This window comes from Cydia splendana, chromosome 1, assembly GCF_910591565.1.
Source record: "Cydia splendana chromosome 1, ilCydSple1.2, whole genome shotgun sequence".
NCBI classification, from domain to species: Eukaryota; Metazoa; Arthropoda; class Insecta; order Lepidoptera; family Tortricidae; genus Cydia; species Cydia splendana.
Genome location: NC_085960.1, coordinates 26,056,768 through 26,079,892, shown reverse-complemented (window position 1 = coordinate 26,079,892; position 23,125 = coordinate 26,056,768). Strand labels below are relative to the sequence as shown.

Here is a 23,125-nt window from a genome sequence, read left to right as displayed (position 1 = left end):
ATGAAATATATAATTTATATTAGTAGCTCTATTTCTTAGTTTGATCATTTATCTTTTAATTTGCCATTATTTGTTTCGCGCGTATGACTATTAACATGACAGTTATGTTTATTCAGTATGTATTCTAGTTTATGTTAATATGATCTAAGAATTTTTAAACATGAAGTTTATTAATTACTAGTACTTATGTTGAAAATGACGATTATAATCTTTTATAAAAAAAGATCAAATCAGTTTTAAATGCCATTAAAATTATCTCATAAGTCTCATAACAATTAGTCAATTACGTACAATTAGTCCCAAGACGTAAAATACCTACCGGAGGTGTTCCATTCTGGTCTTCATGGGCAGTTCCATTTCACCAAGTAACACTGTTTAAATGCAAAGACTTGGGTTTTAAAATTTTAGATTAAAATAAAAATATCGCTATAAGTTTGATCAAAAGATTATCCCTCTTATTCATAAAACGTTACGGGGCTGATTTAGTTAAATTATGTTTTATCCCTTTCTTACAAACACATAAGGCAAAAATACAGATAAAGACAAACGATTATTAGCTAATTAAGGTTTCGAGCGCGTTTATGAATAAGGGGTACATGTATTTAGTTACCTCAATGCCGCATGGAATCTGTCATCAGAACTCGACATGGACAAAAATATTGCTTAAAAACCTAACTTGCTGAACAAACTTAACGAAGAAGACATATTGCCAAACGTGAAATTATACGTGTTCAGTTCTGGTCTTCGTCAGCTGTTCCACTTCATAAAATGACACTGTTTTGAATGTGATTGCTTGATTTTTGATGAAAATACAAAAATCACTGTATTTATTTTATGCCTATAAGATTCGAGGAGTTCTCTCGATTCTTGTGATTTAGACAAAAATGAGAGCAATTTGTAAGTATACCTATGCTTTCAATCAAAAAAATATTTTTCCTAATCGTTCGAGACATGACGTAGTTCTGAGGTAACAAACATACTCGTAAATAAAACAAAGATCAACCGAAATGAGAACGTCCTTCTTTTGGAATTTTGAAATCGTTTTAACATTTGGACGGATGTATACATTTTTGAGGTTTATATTCGTTTTACAAACTTACGATTGTTTCAATATTCATAATATTTTTTCACTCTGGCGCCGCTGGCCCTCGGCAGTGTATGTTCAGTTCTGCAAATGTGTGCATACATTTTCGCGTCACTACAGCGGGAAACTCAAAAGCGCGCTCAAAAGTATCTACGTACATATATAACTGTTGATTGTTCAATAGGTTAAAATCGGTCACCCAATAGTAGCTTTTAAATATAAGAAAAAAGTTTAAAATTGACTCATTAAAATTTATGAATGCATTTTAAAACCCAGGTGCAACGCAAATAGGGGTAAGTAACTGTTTTAAGTATCAAATGTGGGTGTTTGTTTGGTATACGTAGATAGCAAACACATGCATGCAGCTGGAATGCTTTTTTCTTTTTAGGGTTCCGTACCCAAAGGGTAAAACGGGACGCTATTACGAAGACTCCGCTGTCCGTCCGTCCGTCCGTCTGTCACCAGGCTGTATCTCACGAACCGTAATAGCTAGACAGTTGAAATTTTCACAGATGATGTATTTCTGTTGCCGCTATAACAACAAATACTAAAAACAGAATAAAATAAAGATTTAAGTGGGGCTCCCATACAACAAACGTGATTTTTGACCGAAGTTAAGCAACGTCGGGCGGGGTCAGTACTTGGATGGGTGACCGTTTTTTTTTTGCCGTTTTTTTGCATTATGGTATGGAACCCTTCGTGCGCGAGTCCGACTCGCACTTGCCCGGTTTTTGATGCAGGTAATAATTGTTTTTGTGAAATATTTATTTTCTGAAGTAAGCTTTTATTGACGGTTGCACTTTTCTTTAAATAGACATTAAACCCAAACTCAGTACGGCTATCAAGCTAAATTTATTTCGATATAAATAAAAACACCACATTCCAGATTCTTAATGTCGGAGGATAACCCAATAGTGGCGCCCAACAAATTAGAGCTGAGCGACGACATGGACCAGCCGATGGCGCACTACTTCATCAACAGTTCGCACAACACTTACCTCACCGGCCACCAGATCACCGGCAAGTCCAGCGTCGAGATCTACCGTCAGAGCTTGCTCGCCGGCTGCAGGTGCGTCCATTGTCGATGTCGTGCAAAACGACAGTAAAATGAAACGATACTTCTATGGCCGCAGCTTACCGCAGTCTGCGTTTTGATCACAACAAATAGGTTATCTTTACCACGTGACATACAAGTGCGGCACTCATATTATTACTCGTAGACATTTAATAAACATGGCCATCACCACGTACTAGGTAGTGATATGTGGTTGCACTAACGATTTGCTTATCGAAAATATTTTATGATAGAAAACTCTCCAAATTACATTAATGCATTTTTAATAACGTTATAACAACTAATGTGTTCCGGACAATAGCTCTTAATCGACCTTAATAGCTCAGATTAACTTGCTGTACCTAAATACATATAATAAAATATTTCCAAGAATACCTACAAATGACAACGATTTGAGATTCTTTTACAGTAAAAACGAATTAAAAATTAAAGACAATAGTCCAGTGTTAATATTGAATTAGTGTCGGGTCGCATAAATTAACAAGCCTGCGAAAATGAAAACTTCCATTCATTAAAGAGAAAACGTAATAACATACCAAAATAGGTAATTTAATTTACGAATTATTATTATTTGTTTTATACAGATGCGTGGAACTAGACTTCTGGAACGGCCGCACGGAGGAGCCCGTGATCGTGCACGGCTACACCTTCGTGCCGGAGATCAGCGCCAAGGAGGTGCTGGAAGCTATCGCGGAGAGCGCCTTCAAAACCTCGGACTTGCCCGTCATACTCAGCTTCGAGAACCACTGCAACCCCCGCCAGCAGGCCAAGATAGCCAACTACTGTCGGGATATATTCGGCGACAAATTGTTAGACCGCCCTTTGGACTCGCATCAGCTCGAACCAGGTAAGCCAATGTTTGAGCAAAGTTGACGTCACATATTTTAATTTATTCGGTGACAGCCTTGGTTTACTTTCGTCACGCTGATTGACAGCCGCTTTAATAGTTCAGCACTTCTAAAGTTAGACGCTCGTAAAAGTCGAATAACACCGCCAATGAAAATATATGAGAAAGGGTGTAAATATAGAGTGACATGGGCAGTGATATAATCGCGCGGGCGGAGAGTTCGATTAAACTAATTGAAGCCCAGACACCTGATGTTTGCGCTGGCCGCGCCGTGTAAACACCGTTCGGACCCGTCTATTCTACACTCCATTCCGATTACATGTCACGCGGGCTTCAACAATTTTCTAACAAAAAATATTTCATTATATAACATTGCCTAAGAAACTCTTTTTTAAGCATATAACATCAACGGTCATGGTATGTACGGCTTTAAAAATAAGTACTTAGTCTTTAACACTAATCTAGCACCTTAACACCTTCTCATCTTTTGAGATCGGACAGCTTCATCCCGACTTCGTGCTAATTTTCACTACGCTTTAAAAAACAAATTTCCCCGCCACGTCTGTCTGTTTGTGTATTTGTTCGCGATAAACTGAAAAATTACTGAACAGATTTTCATGCGGTTTTCACCTATCAATAGAGTGATTTTTGAGAAAGGATTAGTTTTATAATTTGTTAACCCCTGCGAAGCCGGGGCGGGTCACTAGTATATTAATATATTTAACTTAAAAATATAATGAAAAGGGTAAATAAAGTTCGTTTTTTTTATGTTCTTTCTTACATATATACAAATTAGATAATGAATAATTTAAATTACTAGGCTTCAAAAGTCGGCATTGGTGGGTTTGGTTAATGTAGTACAACCAACGATTTTCTTTATTTAAAAATTGCATTGAATTAAACCTAAAATTCTGAACGCACGATTTTCTACATTAATGTACATCGAATTGATTGGAATTAATGGAGATATTTTTACGAGCAGCAGTCTTATCTTGAAAGCCTACTACGTTTGTAGTAAGAAGTACGCAGTAAAATATTTCACGCCTGATCCTTGTCACATAACGCCTCGTGACAGTTAGACACAAATTTATCGGGACGACTGCGCAGTCAATCGCAAAAATAGCTCATTCCTGCATTTTGTCGTTATTTACTACTTTGTTGATACCGTATTATTTATCTTTATCATTTCGACATTTTTCTTGATGTTAGCTACATTTGAAGCTGAGTCTACAAACATAAATGCGATTGATTATAAAATATACATATTCTCTATTGTAAAATATTTATCTTCAAACTAAATGACACATAAATAGTTTATAAAGTATTCAACATTATTGCAAGTATTTTCAGATGAGATGTCTTCCAGTAATAAAAAAAATCGTTTCGACTTTTTTATGATACGCGATACAGTCATGAAGGTAATGAAAAAGTATGCCGACTGTGTATAGTTTGAGGTGGAAGCATTTCGCATTGAGGAAAGTTTCCGCACCGATTGCACCGCTATTGAAATAGTTCGTTTCTACGGTAGCATAGAGAAATATAGTAAGACAAGAGTGCTCACTCCATACATCAGTTTTGATTACCAAAATACTATTATTTTCATAGTCTACATCTAACATCGAGTAGCGGAATTATCAGTACTTTAAGTAGCAGTAAGTAATGCAGTACTTTAAGTAATGCTCAACAACATAAGACTTTCCGGTCGGTGCTACATCTATTGTCACTTGACAGTACTACTACTGCTACTTAAAGTACTGATAATTCCGCTACTTGATGCTAGATGTCGACTATGAAAATAATAGTCTTTTTGGTACCAAAACTGATGTATGGAGTGAGCAATCTATGTATTTTTTTCTCTATGACGGTAGTTTATTCGCGCTGCGGATCAATCTCACTAATGGGATTTTACGTTTTTATTTTATTTTTCTGAAGCTCTTGAGGGGCGTTGTTTATTTACCTGTTTACGCGGTGCCTCTTTTGGTTTTACCTTGTACCTTACCGTTCGCGGTATACTCAGTCATATTTTATGAATGGTCAGCATGGGGAAATTTAAAAGTTTTAACTATATGTATAATACTACTCTTTGTAATTCGACTCCCGTGCGTAGGACGGTATATTTTGGGGTATATACAAGGGTGTATATTTTTGAAGTTTCTTTTTGTCTGTAGGTGGTAATATCGTCGTAAACAGCAACAAACACTCTTAACTGTCCATCGGTGGACTTTATGTCTTTTTAATAAGGTTTAGGAGCTGTCAGTTAACAGTGTGGGCGAGCGATACCGCCCACGCCCGAAGGGATACGCCGATCTTGATCTATTTGTTTGAAAGTTTACTTATAGGCGGTGTATTTAATCCATTCAGCTCTGATCGCACAATAGGCGTAAGCCTCTACTACTACTATGCATTTTCGCTACATACCGGAAAAACTATGCTACAAGCTACGATTTAGATAATAAAACGTGTTTGTGTTCTAAAGAGCATCAGCTCTAGTTAATAAAGAAGTAAGTAAACTCACACCATGCCAGTGATTAAAACCAATGAATTCTTAAAAATGCTAATAAAATTCTGATTTCCCTTCACTGACCCAGCAGTATTGCGAGGTACAACTCTAATCATATAAATTTACATTCGATTTTATAGCGGCATTAGATTAGAGATTCGTTTTAATGTGGGTTTTCGGATTAAGATTTATGACGGCGCTGTGTCTTGTTTGTATTAGATCATTTAGAACCTTGTTAAACCATTAACGAGCCTCTAAATACGTGGGAATGTATCTTATGTTAGATGGCGGTTATTATTTATAGGTTAATTTTCACTATGTAACAATTTTCGATTTGTTATTTTAATCCGAACTTCATTTTACAACTGGAAAATTCAAAATGTCCGTCATCCATTGTCGTTTTAATCTTCCATGAAATTCAGAATGTTTGCTATATAAATACGGACTTCATTAAGCCCAGGTCTGAGTCGAGGACAACTACGGATATTATTTTAAAGCGACGTTTTTGGAATGAATTCTTGTAGTTAATACCGCGAGATTAAATTTTATGAAATGATACAAAACCGTGAGCATTTTAATAGTTGTCTTGTGCTAGTTTATAAAAACATTAAATTTATCTTCCTAGTGGTGAAGTTTTATAGTAAGTATTATATAGAACGATGAAGGAATGACAATACAGTGCTATACAGGTTGGATTTTTAAATAAGTCGGTCAGTAAATGCAAATACTAGTTCCTGCTCCGCTACGAACGCTAATAGTACATTATTGTCGAGGCTTGGAAGTAGCTACTTGCAGGCTGAGGATTCGTTTTAAACGGACGACCTTGGGAGTCCGTTTAATTGAATCCGAAGCCAGCAAGTAGCCTTCCAGCTGAGTCATATACAGGGTGATTCACGAGACCTGAGCAGGACTAATCCTGCACACTCAGTAACTGATAATTGATCGATCACCGTCGTATTCAGGTGAATAAACCACACTTTTTACTATTTTTTTACTTTTTGGTGAGGGCACATTTAATTCTCTACAATCATGGTCACCCTACAAGACCTAATTAATAAACATAAAACCTCTTTAACCGTAGGCAGCATTTTGATTACGAAGAAAATAAACTGTCAAACTTGAGTAAGATAAGAGTTTTCAAAAGTTACCAGACCGTGATGACACTGATGACATTTAATTTGACACAGAATATCGGTAGTTTAGTATTCTTATTTTAGGGTGACCATGCATGTTGTAAATAAATTAATAACTTTTTTTTTTCAACACGACTAGAAAATTAACGTTAACCTCACTAATACTGATACGAAACAGTTGCTTATAATTTACGTAATGCGCAGTGTTAGTCCTGCTCACGTCTCCTGAATCATCCTGTATAGTGCTTTTCTCAAAAATGGTGCAAGAAATATAAATATAATAGAAATATTTTACAGAAGAAACGTTCTTACGTATATATTTTCACAGATAGAAGTAGAAACAATTGTAAAAGTTTGCCTTGCCGCCTTTTTATTTTTTTAATAAAAAAATAGAAGTGTATTTTTCTGCCGAAAATACTACAACCTATTTGAGACAGCTAAATAGTCGCGGTACTAATCATCTGTTTGGCTGTTTAATGGGCCTGTGCCTTCATTTGATGTGGCCATTTCAACTTTTAAAAAGTTTGGAACTCGACAAATAATGGAATTTGTATGCAACATTGCAGTTCCAAAATCGAGACTGCAATGTTTTTAACTTTTTAAATTTTGACTGACCATAAACTACGCGCTTCGCGACCTATTTCTTAGACGGCAAAGTCGACTTTGGGGTTGCATAAAACAACAGAAGTATTTTTTCATACTTGTTATAAGTATAATGCTAAAGCACGGGATTTATAGCTTACTTTTAAAAGTGATACTCTGTATAACATTATATTATTCCTATAGGGTAGCACTATAGTGGTAATGCTAAGCGGTGCGCTGTAACTTTACAATTTTCTGTCGTTATTTCTATTTAATACTTGACGATAAAAATGCATCATTTAAATTATATTGTAAAATGCAATTTTAGGAGGAGAGCTACCGCCACCATTGCTGCTTCGTCATAAGATTATAATTAAGAACAAAAAGAAACACCACCACCACCACAAGAAAGAGGACTCGTTGGCGTCCGAGGAGAGCGAGGCCAGGCCCGAGCCCCCTGTGCAGGGCAATGGAGACGTGTCTCATGGAAGTGTATGTACCTGCAACTTAATACACATACTACAACTCAACTCTCAGTTTTCTCGTACTTTCTATCTATAACTTATTTTAGTAACCGAAAAGATTTTTCTACAAAATAATATCTATCGCACGTTTTAGTATAACATTATTTTGCTAAGAAAGTAGGTACTAATGGAAAGAGATCGCCGGGTCGCGCCATGGTTAAAATTTAAAGTCGGAGTGCTCACTTCACATTCAAGAGGAATTTGTTTTGCTGCGTTGATTACCAAAAAATAACTAAGTACTTCACTGTAAACGGTTTAAAAAATCTTGAAATAGTTGTGATGTCGGAACGAGTGTTAATGTTAGATCGCCGGTTACAGCTGGTGCGGCAGAGTTCGAAAGAATCTTCCTCATCGTCGGAGTCGGAGAGCTCGTCGGGCGAGGAGGAGGCGGGCGGCGCGGAGGGCGGCGGCGAGGAGCCGCGCGAGACGCACGCCGGCGCAGAGATCTCCGCGCTCGTCAACTACGTGCAGCCCGTGCACTTCAGCTCCTTCGAGAGCGCAGAGAGTTAATACGCCTTTTTAGTTACACTAAATGGGGCCCCTTTGTTTGACATAAAGTTTTAAGTCATGATGTGTTTGTCATTAGTCCTGATTCTGAAATCGTTAACTTTTTAGGATTTTCGTAACGTTATGCTATAAATAGGTTAGGTTAGGCTAACCAGATTAGGTGTGAGTTATGGCAATCCTGAAAAGTTACGCGCTTCAAAAAAAATACGAAAATTCGGACATACAATACATTATGAGTATTATGACTTAAAACTTTATGGGAAACAATAGAAACCCACACTAAATACACAGGAATCAGCAGAATAGGGTATTATACTGTATTTAAAATGAATTATTTTACACCATGCATGAAATAAAGCACCAGATAATTATTAGAAAAACACAGATAGGAGTTATTTTTAAACACAAGTTCTATTTAATAAATCGGATAGAAATATAAAAAGTAGGTGAGTTGACCGTGACGTCACGATGTAATGTTTCATATAAATTCCATATTAGCAAATCGTTTTGACAGCTCTAAAAAAGTAACTGATTTGACTAGTAGGAAAATACCCTATTATGAGCGTCCGTAATGTACGATTCGGTAGTAGTTTGATGTGAATTGTACATAAACCGGACCCGGCAACGAATACAAGAGTGAATACGGCAAGCGGCACATAGGAAATCCATTGCTCTGTTTTCAACAGCTCATGTTGTGTTGTGTGCGCTTAATGAGAGATTTGTATGCGTACTTTGCAGAAGGTTAACTTCTTTATGACAACGCACGTTTATAAATACCCAGAACATAAACAGTGATTTAAGTTCGGATATTTATAGCGCTTATTTGTTTACAGAAAAAGGTCGTTTCTACGAGATGTCGTCATTCGATGAGAAGCAAGCAACAGCTCTACTGAAAGAGCGACCGATCGAGTTCGTGAATTATAACAAAAACCAACTGTCGCGCGTCTACCCCGCTGGCACGCGCTTCGATTCCTCCAATTTCATGCCACAGGTAAAGACATCACATTTATTTACTTATGATATTTACACGTCGAGTTGCCTAAAATCATATAACCTAAAGACATTTATTAATACAAATACGTTTTAAAGCTACTTGTAACTTGACATTAGTATCATTTTATAACACTGATACAAGATGGATCCATCTGCTTTCTGCCTATTAAGTCTGTTTAGATTTTTGTACGCAGCGCGCAAATTCATCTCTCTCTGAATGTATGTATATCGATGGCCTTGGTTCTATTGCAGATCTTCGTGATGTCGATGGGTCACGATTTCATACATATTTGTTACTTCGCAGGTGTTCTGGAATGCGGGCTGCCAGCTGGTGGCGTTGAACTACCAGACGCTGGACTTGGCGATGCAGCTCAACCTGGGCACCTTCGAGTACAACCGCCGCTGTGGCTACTTGCTCAAACCGGAGTTTATGCGTCGAAAGGTAACAATTTCATTTATGCTATTACTAACCCTGTATAGCTTTAAATATGAGGCTTATTTTCTGAGCAAACCTGTCATACAAACAAAATAAAGATTGTACACTATATCTAGACACAATCCATCATTCCACCTTAATGTTATAATGGTTTAAAATATCTTAAATACAACAGGAAGGTGATATATTATTCGCTATAACTAGTGCTCGTTCTGTAAACAAGGCAATGAGCCAATAAATATGGCTAGCGATAGATAGAAATTCCTCGTGGTAAGCATCCTTGACAAGCACATGACCATCGTATGTTGTAGGACCGTCGCCTGGACCCGTTCGCGGAGAGCACCGTGGACGGCATCATCGCGGGCTCGCTGGCCGTGACCGTGCTGTCGGGGCAGCTGCTCACGGACAAGCGCTGCGGCACCTACGTGGAGGTGGACATGTTCGGCCTGCCCGCCGACACGGTGCGCAAGAAGTTCCGCACCAGGGTCGCGCCCAACAACGGTATCAACCCTGTCTATGGAGAGGAGCCGTTTGTCTTCAAAAAGGTAGGCTAGTTGACTCTTGTCACTGTAAATATAGCCTGTGGTGCATTGATTAACGGGCCTGTGTACAGTCACCTGCAATAATATGTTACTCTTCGAAGGCCGCAAAAATATGTGACACGCCCTTATGGCTCTACAAATAAGATCGTGTCAGATATTTTTGCGGCCTTCGTTGTGTAACATGTTATTGCAGGTGACTGTACGAGTACGGGCCTTCAGGGGTTTCACGGGCTATCCTCCCCCAGCCTGTAGAGTACTTTAGCACATTTATTTGCCCCTTTACCACGTTTCACACCTGCACTTCCTATGTATCACGCTATGACAGATGGGCAAGAATCGCTCTGGACCGATCCGATTTCACGGGCCGTAGAACTGCAACATGTTTTTGTTGACTATGTTAACAAATCCAGACGGTTTGAAACATGTAAAATTGTAAATGATATAACCGATGTATTGGCAGGTGGTGTTGCCGGAGCTGGCGATGATTCGGATCGCGGCGCACGAGGAGAGCGGGCGACTGCTCGGCCACCGCGTGCTGCCCGTGGTGGGGCTGTGTCCCGGCTACCGGCACGTCAACCTGCGCACCGAGCTCGGCCTGCCGCTGCCCGCTAGCCTGTTCCTGCTGGTGGTGGTCAAGGTGACTATCCTAAATACATACTTGTAGAACGACTCTGCCTACTACATTATACTGTTTTTCACACGTTTTTCAAAACGTTGGGGTGTATTAGTGTAATGAGTCTTTGGACTAGATTCGCCTTTTGATCGATATTGGTATATATTACAAATATTATCTGCATATTTTATCCGTTAGATACTTCTTTTAAAAGGCTTGAGCGAGAGACGATTTAGCGGCCACATGCGACACTTCAAATATGTTCTTGTCAGTGAATAACATTGACATTTGACGGTCAATTTTGAATTTTCATCCCGGGCTTTTGTTGATAATTCAGGACGGGGCGATTTATTACAATATTTATGTATTTTTATTTACGTAATTTTTGAAACTTGTAACACGTTGATCCAATGCTTGTAGGACTACGTGCCGGACAAGCTGTCGGAGCTGGCGGAGGCGCTGGCCAACCCCATCAAGTACCAGAGCGAGCTGGACAAGCGCGAGCACCAACTGGCCGTGCTCACCGACGGCACCGACGAGCCGCGCCGGCCCAGCACCTACCCTCCTGTAACTATACTTGTCTCTGTTACGTCGCTGTGTGCATGCCGCTGATGCCAGTGCCGGCGTGTTGACGCTAATAATGCGGCGGCATCATCCACCGGAGAGAATGTCGTGTGAATCAGTACTTATAGTCGGAGTAACGCAAGAATTGACAGTTATGAATTGACCCTTATATATATGATTACGTTGCTTCATACCTACCTACCGTTGCACATTAGCTTTATTATAGTTCATGCTACTGCTACAGCGCTGACGGCATGTTGCCGCGGTATGATCGGATACGTACATATTAACGTTTGTAAGTATCTACATACAAATTGAACTCTAATTTCAATTGATTAGAATTCAAAACGAACAACACATCAATGATCTATTTCAAAAATCCATGATCTATTTTTTGTTTATATACAATGTATACATTTTCTGTAACTTCTGTAATTCTTCCGTGTCACGATAGTTATTAGGATTAATACGCTAAACATACGCAGGTTATAATGTAACAATATAACGGGTGCACCAGGTGAAGCCGCAGCTGACAGTGGACGGCAGCCCGCACAAGCCGACCGCCGAGCCGGCCGCCGACAGCGTGCCGCCGCCGCCGCCGCCGCCGTTGTCGGAGCCCGAAGAGCCCAAGGGTACGTCACCAGCTAATACATTCATTCTAATTCTTCAGTGTCAGCTTATAGTATGATTCACGAATCATTTTTCAAAATTACAAAATATTTCAAAGAAGAGAACATGTGACGAAATAATCACCACCGACTGCCTTTTCTAGATCACAATAGTTATGTGACCTATTCAATACACAAAATGTTCTTATAATGTAGAATATAAGCGCGACGAAGCTGTAAAGAGGTTCTGAGGTTTACTTGTAAAATAAATTACTGATTACAATTTGAAGTTTTGTATTATTGCTGTATTACTGTGTTCTTCATGTATATTTTTACTTTTCATTCAACAAATAAATAAAAAGGCACTTACATTTCGTACCTACTATAGTGTTGATATAATTAGATTTGATGACATCAATTATCATTTTTAGAAACACCAGAATGCAAATCGAATGGCGGCGCGGAGGAGCCCGTATCGGAAACGCTGGACGCCCTGCTGTCGCTGAAGGTCGTGAAGGAGAAGCGCTCCGAGCTGGCGCGCAAGCTCGACGCGCTGCGGCGCAAGTTCGACAAGGAGAAGCGTCCGCTGTCGGCGTACGTCAGCACCAAGCTAGTCAAGAAGCTTTCATCCAAGAACATGTTAGTTTACATACTTTTTATACTCTATGCTTTGCCAACGTATTTAACGCAAAGAAAAAGCATTTGATATAACACCTCATAATGGAATCCAAACGGAAAATGGATATAGTGTTGATGTATCATATTTGTCGGCAGCATCGGCGAGGCGAGCTCGAGCGACGAAGGTGCAGGCGCAGGCGCACCGGGCAGTGCTGAAGCCGTCGCCGCCGAGCGGGAACTCCGGCTGCGCTACCACCACGCCATCTACGCGGCGCTCGACAAGCACGTCATGCTGGACCAGCAGCGACAGATGCGGGCGCTCACTGTGAGTACATGTCACACGGCGACCGTCGCCGCCGAGCGGGAACTCCGGCTGCGCTACCACCACGCCATCTACGCGGCGCTCGACAAGCACGTCATGCTGGACCAGCAGCGACAGATGCGGGCGCTCACTGTGAGTACATGTCACACGGCGACAGTCGCCGCCGAGCGGGAACTCCGGCTGCGCTACCACCACGCCATCTACGCGGCGCTCGACAAGCACGTCATGCTGGACCAGCAGCGGCAGATGCGGGCGCTCACTGTGAGTACATGTCACACGGCGACCGTCGCCGCCGAGCGGGAACTCCGGCTGCGCTACCACCGCGCCATCTACGCGGCGCTCGACAAGCACGTCATGCTGGACCAGCAGCGACAGATGCGGGCGCTCACTGTGAGTACATGTCACACGGCGACCGTCGCCGCCGAGCGGGAACTGCGGCTGCGCTACCACCACGCCATCTACGCGGCGCTCGACAAGCACGTCATGCTGGACCAGCAGCGACAGATGCGGGCGCTCACTGTGAGTACATGTCACACGGCGACCGTCGCCGCCGAGCGGGAACTCCGGCTGCGCTACCACCACGCCATCTACGCGGCGCTCGACAAGCACGTCATGCTGGACCAGCAGCGGCAGATGCGGGCGCTCACTGTGAGTACTTGTCACACGGCGACCGTCGCCGCCGAGCGGGAACTGCGGCTGCGCTACCACCACGCCATCTACGCGGCGCTCGACAAGCACGTCATGCTGGACCAGTAGCGGCAGATGCGGGCGCTCACTGTGAGCTAGATAAATACGTACTTAGATACATAGATAACAGATTATATCCATAACTAAGGAACACATGTTCGTGATAACTGATAAACAAATAAATAAATGACTTTACCAGGATTCGAACCCGGGACCTTATGCTTTGTAGGTAGGGTCACGATTATGCTAGAAGGTAGTTACCCATCTTCTATCTGCCAATCACAAACTACATAAATACTTGTGTTATATTTCTAAAAAATACAGAATTAAATATGGTTTAATACCATTTTGATAGGATATGCTGGACGCGGAAAAGAAGGAGGTCCTCAGCCGTCTCGCCAACGACCGCAACAAGGAAGTCAAGGCGCTCGCCAAGAAAACGAACCGGGACAAGGACGAGATCCTTCGGATAAAGCGGGAGATTCACTCGCAGGTATGTTATTTATCATAATTATTCTTGTTATTACTCATAACATAAGCTTGCAGGCTAGATGCACGAATCCTATTTAAACTACTATATCTACTGTGCTCCTAGCTTAATAAAAAACAGTCGATGCGACTGGTTAGTATAGATCTCGTCATTTGGAGAGCGTCAGCAGAATCACAGAAAACGGTACAATCATTAATAAACATGGAGATGGGATTTCAAAAACGACATATTGTTGTGTGCGTGGCTGCTGGGCACTTTCTAAATGGCGAGGTCTATATACTACCTAGCTTATTATGCGGGCGTGAGGTTTACAGTTGATCCCAAAACGGCCACAAGAGAATGTCCTCATAAATACAATGCCATCTTTTAGCAGCGGAAACTAGTACCAGACATAAAAAAAATATTCAGGCGTAATAAACCCTATTTGTACATTGTTTTCTTCTGCCAAACTGCAGGACAGTTTGTTGGAGAGAGACATAGTTATATGTTAAGTAAATGTACATGTTAAGTTCCGTGTAATTTAAGCCTGTCCTCTTAAAATGAGACCGTAATTTCGATTGTATGGAAGTGGCGTTTTGGCTGCGGGTTTGTGTGACTCTTAAACGTAAATAACGGTGTTGCGTACGACGTTCGTAGGCCGCGCACGGCGACCAGGCGCTGAGGCCGATGTCAATCGGAAACCGTTGATATACGGGTGCATTTTTATAGTTGCGTGAAAGGGAGACCCCAGCCTTAATATAATGTTGGTTGCAGTCGGTAGAGCGCGGCGTGGCGGAGTGCTCGCAGCTGGAGCAGGCGTACGCCGCGCGCCGCGAGGCCCTGGCGCGCGCGCACGAGCGCCTGCGCAACGAGCTGCAGCGCCATCGCGACCAGGTACTTACCCCTATTGGCTGTGTCTTCTTCTCTAGTTCACCGATCAAGCCTAAACCTTACGCAATGTAACGGTGCGCCGTCATTCCATGTTGTAGCCCGAGGGCCGCGACGCGCGGCGCTACGCCGCCTGCCATACATATTTTTTATTTAGCCAGTGTGTGGCGGCCGGCGTCAGCGCGCGGGCTACGGTCAGTGCCTGATATTGAACGTGGTTGTGGTGTGGCAGGAGCTGCTGGAGCTGGAGCGGCTGTGCGGGCCGCCGGAGGGCTAGAGCGCGGCGCGCGCGCCCGGCCCTCCCTCCTCGCCCGCCCCGCGCCGGCGTCCCCGCCCCGAGCGGCCGCGCCGAGCCCCGAGCCGGCGTCTCCGCCCCCGAGGCTCTTTACTTTTGTTAGGAATCTGTGATATTATCGCCTAAGGAGAGGAACGTACGAGTGGATCGCGTCTCCGATCGAGTCTCGGCGACGGCGATATTGCTTTCATTTCGTAATCTCGTAGTTTTATTGCGTACCGTTCTCTCTCGGCTCTCCCGCCGCAGCCGCGGGCGCTCGCATGGCCGCGGCGCCCCGGTGTCGGCCCCGAATACGTACCAGGTCGGTCGGCTAATCGAGTAATCGTTTAACAAATTTCGCTCCGTTTCGTGCTAAGAATATGCGAGTATGTCGTGATAGTGAGGTGTGTCTTCGTATCCGAAGTGTGTCTAGTGAGGGGTGTCTGTTATGTTATTGCATTTATATGATATAAATGTAGTGTAGAGGTACGTTCGGCCGACTGCCTCGACGGTCGGCGAACTAGTGGCCCGGGCCGTTCGACTAGTTCAGGTCCGACGCACGATTCCGTGCCAGGTGTTTGATAATATGCGTTCAAATGTAATATCTATACATATCGGAAGCACAACATACTTTGAAATTTTTTCACTGTCGTTTTTGGTATAAGGTTTCTACGATGGCTTTTCCTTTGATTAGTAATTTGTAGAGTTGTTCCAAAAGTAATGTTAATTATGAAAATTATTCTTATGATGGTTATTCCAATGATTTCTGGTTAGTGATTGTGTTTAATGCGGTAAGTAAATTATTATTTCTTATTGCAGATACATTAAACAATTATAGACTTTATTGAACGCCATTTTTGAAGTAATTAGATTAAAACAAAAAGATTATCTTCCGTATCCAGGTATTAAAACTGTAATAACCTAAGTATAATTATTATTTATTGTGTAGGTAATTGATTTACATACATGAAGTAATGCCGCGCATGTGCCGGTGTGGAGTGTTGCGCACACATGAGCGTCCGAGCGTGCGAGCAGTAGTGGTCGGCTCGATCGATATAATATAATGGCTTGGAAACTGTAGTCGTACTAACCGCTCAGTCAGTAATGTAGGTTGTAGATTAACATTCCATTTTGCTTAGAAATTAATATGATAGCCGATACGTATATTTTACGACTACCGTTCGACTTTAATATAAAACGATAGTATTGCTTCCACTGATATTATTTGAAATTCATATACAAAATATTTTTCCTCATCGTAAAGAACTATTTTTAATATAGCTCTCTTAATCAATTTACCTAATTATTTAGTTTTTTTTTGTCGTGTACAAATAGGTGATCTTATAGACTTACAAAAAATTAGGACCCCAAGTTTTCTTCCCAACATCGTAACTTGAAAGATAATGTTCGGCTAGTAATAATTTTAACTATTTTAAGTAACAGTCATTAATTGTTAAGATCGTAGTGGCCTTGTCCTGGGCGGATTTAAAGGTATTCATTAATATAAAAAAGTCACAGTAATGTCAGTCATCACTCCTGGAGGTCTGGATTAAGCAGCTGCTGATTTATTTGCTAGGACACCTTTCGGTCCTCTAGAAATCTTGAGCATCGCTTGAGGTGCAATATCGCTTAGATATTTAGTTTACCCCCATTCAATATTGGTACGCAATGTTTCCAGTGGAAGTACGAAAATTAAATCGCGAGGCAAGATTTTTGAACACACGCACTGAGGATTTCATAAAAGATAACTTTTAATTGGCTCAATTTCAATTCAACGTAAATGTCATGGATTTCCTAAGCCTTGCTAGATACGGTGTTATTTATATCACTGCCATGATAAGAATCTTATTTTGTTTTGTAGTCTTCCCGGCTTTGTCTCGATTGTTTTAGCGTGAATTTCGCGTACTCGTTACGTTTAACTTCTATGGTGCTTTTACTAAATATAGTCGCGATGTACTTAAATCAAGTTATTACATAGTCACTTTACATTATTGTAATGTTCGGAAGTAGTCTAAGTTGTCACAAAATAAATATAGATTTATTGGAGATTACGGCGATTATGGAATACAAGATTACGGAGTTACGCTGACTTGTCAAATATCTCAATGTCCTTGCAGTGAATATTTGAACCAGAAGATAACTCGAGTACTTCTTTTAAGCGTTATTGACGCAATAGTTATAACAATATATGTCAAGTTTCAGCCGTAATTTTGTTACAAACGCATCGTCGGTTATTTATTGCATTTGGTGTATATTTTTCTATGTATTTTAGTCATTTTGCGTTTTGTTCGACAAAACGTCTTATTAGGTCACATTAAACCCATTTAGAGCCATGGAATTTAGTCACTTTTGACAGCTGACAGGGAAATGATTAGGATTTAGATAGACGTAGAAGAAGCCTTTTCGCGGTGAAGTCTCGTAACGAATACCTCCATTTCGTTACCCGAGTTTCAGCAATAAAATATTTATAATAATAAAAAAATACAAATGTATCCGTCTCTACTTATCTTAAACGAATCGCAATAATGTTCACGTTTGATAGATGTTAAGGTACGGTGCGTTCATATTGTCAAACTGTACGTTACTATAAATAATTATTTGGAGAAATTGATAGCTGATATTCTGTACCTTTTAAAGTGCCTATTAGTTTATTATTTTTGGCTTTTACAACAACTCTATACAATATGGACTCACCGAGTAACAAATTAACAATCAAGTGCAATATTAAAATTAAGACTCGATAATTGTTTCCGACTTATGCGTTTTCCGTTCTGTGCGTCTAGAGTATCGTAATAGCTGCCAAATATACACGGATATTATAGAAGTAACGGATGTTAATAGACCTGCTCATACTACATACATACCTATTCTTGTTTTTATTTACACTTGATATATTTTTAGATACAATGAAATTTACACCGTTTCGTAGTTTTATCCTATAATGAGATTTCATTAATCACTTTCGATACACAACTTATAGGGTGGTGGTAACAACGCCTTGGTGTTTCGATTGGGTAGGATAGGTACGTGGAATAATATTGAAACGAGTTATTTAATTAGTAAATTATAGTCGAGTGAATATAATACAAACCATACGTGTGTACAAGGTATAATTACACATTTTAGTCGTGTCTACCACTAAACACTACTTCTTGCAAACTGATTGCTGTGTTAAATATAACAATCCTTTTTCCAATACGCTGTCTAAGTAATCGTGACTTCGCGATAACGATGACGAGAGGCAGATGCTCGATGCTAAAGTTATGGTGATCATATAACAAGTTGGACTAGTTTAAAAATATAAATGATCTGATTAAAAAATCTACTTTATGAAACCAGTCAAAAAGGTATATCTTGTAGCATATTTATTTGTTACAAATAATGGACAGTATTTTACGTAAGCGGAAATAGAAAGGAAACAGGGAACCTTTTACTCGATCGCCTTCGTGTGCTATATTTGAAATTGTTATAATGATAGGTAGTGTGTATATACTTGTGTGCAATTGTATCACTGTTAGGTAAATGCAAAGTATGGTCAGTTTATGTCGAAACCCTGCGTCCATACACGGAAGGGTGCCAGTAGCATATGTCTGACAAAGATCGAAAATGAAACACTTGCCTTTGAAGTTTAAAATTAGTCGCGTTTAATTCGGGTTTTTTATTGATCATGTATATTTAGAGTGTAGATAGTTACAAAAGTATCGCGTTACGCCCATAGTAGAAACTGCACATAGTAGAGCTTTTTAATGGATGAAGTTTATTATTTATTTATTTGTATATTTTATCTTTATTGCACAAAAGAAAACACAAACGTAAAAAGGCGGACTTAATGCTATAAACTTATAAAGCATTCTCTACCAATCAGTAAGTAGTCAGGGATTATTATTATTAAGCACATCCGTTTTTTTTATTTACACTGTGGTCTCGCTCTGTCCCACGATTGAATTATATAGAGTTCATAAGATATGTAGTTAATGTAACTGGTGTAATATTGCCAACTAGATAATAAGAGTTAGCTTGTTGCAAACAATCCGACTGCAGCTTCGATCAGACACGATAGGAGACGTGGAGGATTCGAACTTCTGGAATGATAGATTACATTATATTATAACGTATATGTACCTGTGTGGTTTAGCGTTTTAGTGATCGTAATATTAGCTTCTACTTGTGTTATGTTTCTGTACAAAATGTCAGGTACGAATTGATATTTATGGCTATGTTTGTCGCTGACGAATTTACAGACTTGGAAAAATCTCATAAACAAACCAGGGCCTAGCCAAGATTTCAATGGTTTTCGGAAAACGAAATGAAACGCTAATATTAACGTAAATAAATTACTTATGGAAATGATAGCGTTTCGGTTCGTTTTTTGCAAACGATTGTCATTTTGGTTTATCCCCCAGATCGGTAAAAACGCAAAGGCTTCGTGACCTGTCTTTTGTATAGCATCATCTCCTTTATAACTGAATTCTAACTTCTAGAACGGTATCGTCTGACTGACTTACACTCATTGTAAATGTATACGTATACCTTATATATACAAGTATTTGTTATTTTTTATACTCTTAATAATACTATTACTGGGTACGTTGAGATGTTATATTTTTAAAATGTCCTTTACATGCCATTTACCGTTACTGTTCGCTCTTTCGAGTCTTCCTGCTTTATACGCTTTTTACTCCAATATTTACTTTACAACTATGAAATATAATATTTACTAATCCAAGGCAGTTAACTGTTCTAAATGTTTGGCCGTTTTGCTGTTTATTTATATACCTATATGCGTATTGTATAAGCGGCTACACTTCTGTTCTATTGTATTGTGTATTGGATCATACTTCTGAGATTATTTGTATGAGTTCCATTAATTAAATGTAATTTTGTTGCTCGGCCTGAAACATTTATGCCGTTATTTAATAGTAATATACTAGGAACTAAGAACTTACTCCGCTGGTTGTATTATTTAAATAGCATGTCGACCTTATGTCATATGCGCAGCTATAGATTTAAAAATTCATTCCAGGTGCATTCGTTTTTTTTTAAAGTCTATTAAAATAACATAACTAAGCGGGGTGATGAAGTGATCGGCACATTTCTTATGATCTGTAACATTAAGCGTCGAGAGCGACGGGTTGTGAATAGTGCGAGTACGAGTAGATTATATTCGGAGCTGCAGTGGGGTGCCGTAGGGCTGTAGTCGACTCCCATCCCGTGCGAGCCGTCTGGGGACATGCAACCACATACACATTAGACATATACAGTGTGAGCGTTTCAATCGCTGCCATCCCTTTTACTGATATTGAGGAAAGGCTAGCGTTACTTCTGATTACAATAGAAGACTTGTGTTATACATATATTTGGTCAGTATAGAGTTGCTATCAGTTCTCATCACTCTCATGTTTTAGTTCATTGAATTAGGATAACATTCCTATAAAACGTGATTCAAGAAATTGATTATACTACTTGTCTATGTCAAAGTACGTCAGTCTTTAGAGAAAGATCAGCGTTATCAACCTTGACGTCGGTAGCTATTTACATATTTGCTCTTCGAAAATATTAGACAATATAGTTTTCACATCACCTATTCGAAAAAGGGCTTTTTCTTGCCCGCTAGGAGGGATCAAAGTGGCACTTCTCTTCGTTGCTAGGAGGGATCAAAGTTGTACTTTTCTGTTCTAGGACACGATTTTTTCTTTCTTGCATACTATTTTTTTTTTTGGTCAAATAATACATATTTTGGTACATAACAATTTCCTCATAGTTGATGTGAAAAGCAGTATGTGTCACACGGTATCAAAATTATTTCGTCTTGGGCGTTAACACTTGAATCCCTCATTACACTCAGGATTCTACCTCCCTACGTTCGGGATTCTATTGTAGAATCCACGCGGCGCGCTCATTCTTTCTTCCGTGGTAGAATCCATCGCTTCATTCAGGATTCAGTACGCCCTTGACGGAAATATATCATTTTGATCCCTTGTAACACAAACTACTATTGGCGTTGCATCTTGACGTTGAAATGTTCGAATTTTTTCGCATTTATTATTAGACCTTTCTTAAAAACTTTTGATGTTGTATTTCTGTACGTTTTTCATATCATCATATTTTATTTATTACGATATTTTACCAATTCGAATGTGTACATAGGTATCTTAGTGTAATATAAAGGGAATGACTGTAATATGTTTGTTAGTCGAAGTTATTTTATTTTTGGATTAAATTGTTGCCTGTTTTGAAGAAATCGAATAATGTCATAGTTTTTGTTAAGAAATGTGTATATCTGTGCAATGTTGTTACTATTTTGTTTAATATTACTTTTAAGTCGCACTCATTGAATCTAAGCAAAGATCTGTTATCTAGAATTCGTATAATTGATATTGTGCCAGCCGACATTTTTTATTTGCCTTCGTTATTAATATTATTTATTATGCATTATAAACCCTATGTTATTATCACTGAGAGTTTATTTCATAGTTTGTTTTGTATAGAAACTTCCTTTGTTAAAACTGGGAATTTAATGAATTGGTAAAATTGTCTGGTTTAAATAGGTATTCAGTGGTTTGAGAAGCAAGAGATGTCGAGGCGGAGGTCATTTCCGATGGATTCCTGTTAATTAAAATTGAACCTATTTGATATTATTCATATAAATGAAAAAAAAAAACAGCGAGTAATTTCTATAGGCACATATATTTTTTCCAGCGAACACTAATAAAATATTAAGTACCCAGCGAACGCTATTTACATATTGAGTATTGTTGGAAGTGCAAGCTTATGTCAATAAGATTATGGCTCATTATTGTTTGTCAGAAAAAAGTAACGTGCTCTGAAACATTATTACCAAATTGCATTACTTTTAAATATTTTAATGACAAAAAGGACGATGTAGCGTGTAATTTCAAATATGTTGAAAAAATTAGTTCAAATACAAATACCTACCCTGTTTTTGTATTTTGTACCAATGTTCAAACGAGTACTTATTTATGGAGGTATTTATCTTGTTGAAATGTGTAGTTCTGGGCGGCTTACACTCTCTAAATAGATCTAGTCATTTTTAATTCCTCCGTGTTGTAATCGATACATAACAAGTATGCCTGTTTATGGGTAGACAATATAATATTAATCAATATGAATGTTAAACAAATATATATAGGTGAAACTTATATCTATTAAATTTGATGTCTGTTCTACATGTCGTGGTTTTATTTAAATCTCCTTCTTGACTTCCCCTTTTCCCTGATTTCTGATTGAGCATGTACCTAGATTTCATATACATAATATGTATCTATTAAAACAAGTATAACAAATTAACACATCATGTACATGTCATTTGTAGTGTGCGCTTTTACTCTTGCTTACACTCTCACTGGCATATGCTTAAGCCGCTGGACGTGCATTGACGTGTATGCTTCTACAGTTCACACGCTACCTATCGACATGCGCGGGTTACAAGCACCATGTGCAAATACCATTGCCATTAAGTATACATTGTTTACTCTTAACGTAGCTGGAACGTGGATCCGCGCAGAACTTCCGAACTATATACAAAGTATTGAACTAATTAATTATTGATTAGAGCCATTTAGAGCTCAATACCTATTAGCCTATAGGGGGTATTACTGCAATGTTTTGACGCCAGAGTGCAGCACTAGGGCCTATCGTAAACCATATTTTATTGACAAGTTTTCATAGATAATATAATTTTTAAGAAAAAAAAGTCGACTTCTATGGGGGCAGGTGAAAGATTATTGTAGATGGTGTACTATGTAGAAAAGGAGGTAAAACCACCCACTTTTCTAGTAGCATTTCGTTTCTGTAAGGCTCGCAGTTCTAATCTAACCTAACCCACTTTTGTTCGGTTC

At 39.5% G+C, this 23,125-nt stretch overlaps 1 protein-coding gene across 1 annotated transcript in view; it reads left to right on the top strand.

Annotated features, from left to right (window-relative positions):
• Positions 1-19,853, top strand: part of LOC134797954 (1-phosphatidylinositol 4,5-bisphosphate phosphodiesterase classes I and II) — an 85,008-nt gene extending 65,155 nt beyond the window's left edge. The window contains exons 7-21 of the mRNA XM_063770296.1: positions 1,971-2,153; positions 2,744-3,006; positions 7,550-7,713; positions 8,064-8,250; positions 9,086-9,243; positions 9,550-9,687; positions 9,993-10,226; positions 10,684-10,860; positions 11,257-11,403; positions 11,918-12,032; positions 12,440-12,647; positions 12,783-12,951; positions 13,991-14,128; positions 14,879-14,998; positions 15,225-19,853. Coding sequence (XP_063626366.1) covers positions 1,971-2,153; positions 2,744-3,006; positions 7,550-7,713; positions 8,064-8,250; positions 9,086-9,243; positions 9,550-9,687; positions 9,993-10,226; positions 10,684-10,860; positions 11,257-11,403; positions 11,918-12,032; positions 12,440-12,647; positions 12,783-12,951; positions 13,991-14,128; positions 14,879-14,998; positions 15,225-15,269 — 2,446 coding nt within the window. The 3' untranslated portion in view covers positions 15,270-19,853. The remainder of the gene's footprint in view (positions 1-1,970; positions 2,154-2,743; positions 3,007-7,549; positions 7,714-8,063; positions 8,251-9,085; positions 9,244-9,549; positions 9,688-9,992; positions 10,227-10,683; positions 10,861-11,256; positions 11,404-11,917; positions 12,033-12,439; positions 12,648-12,782; positions 12,952-13,990; positions 14,129-14,878; positions 14,999-15,224) is intronic.
• Positions 19,854-23,125: the final 3,272 nt, after the last annotated feature.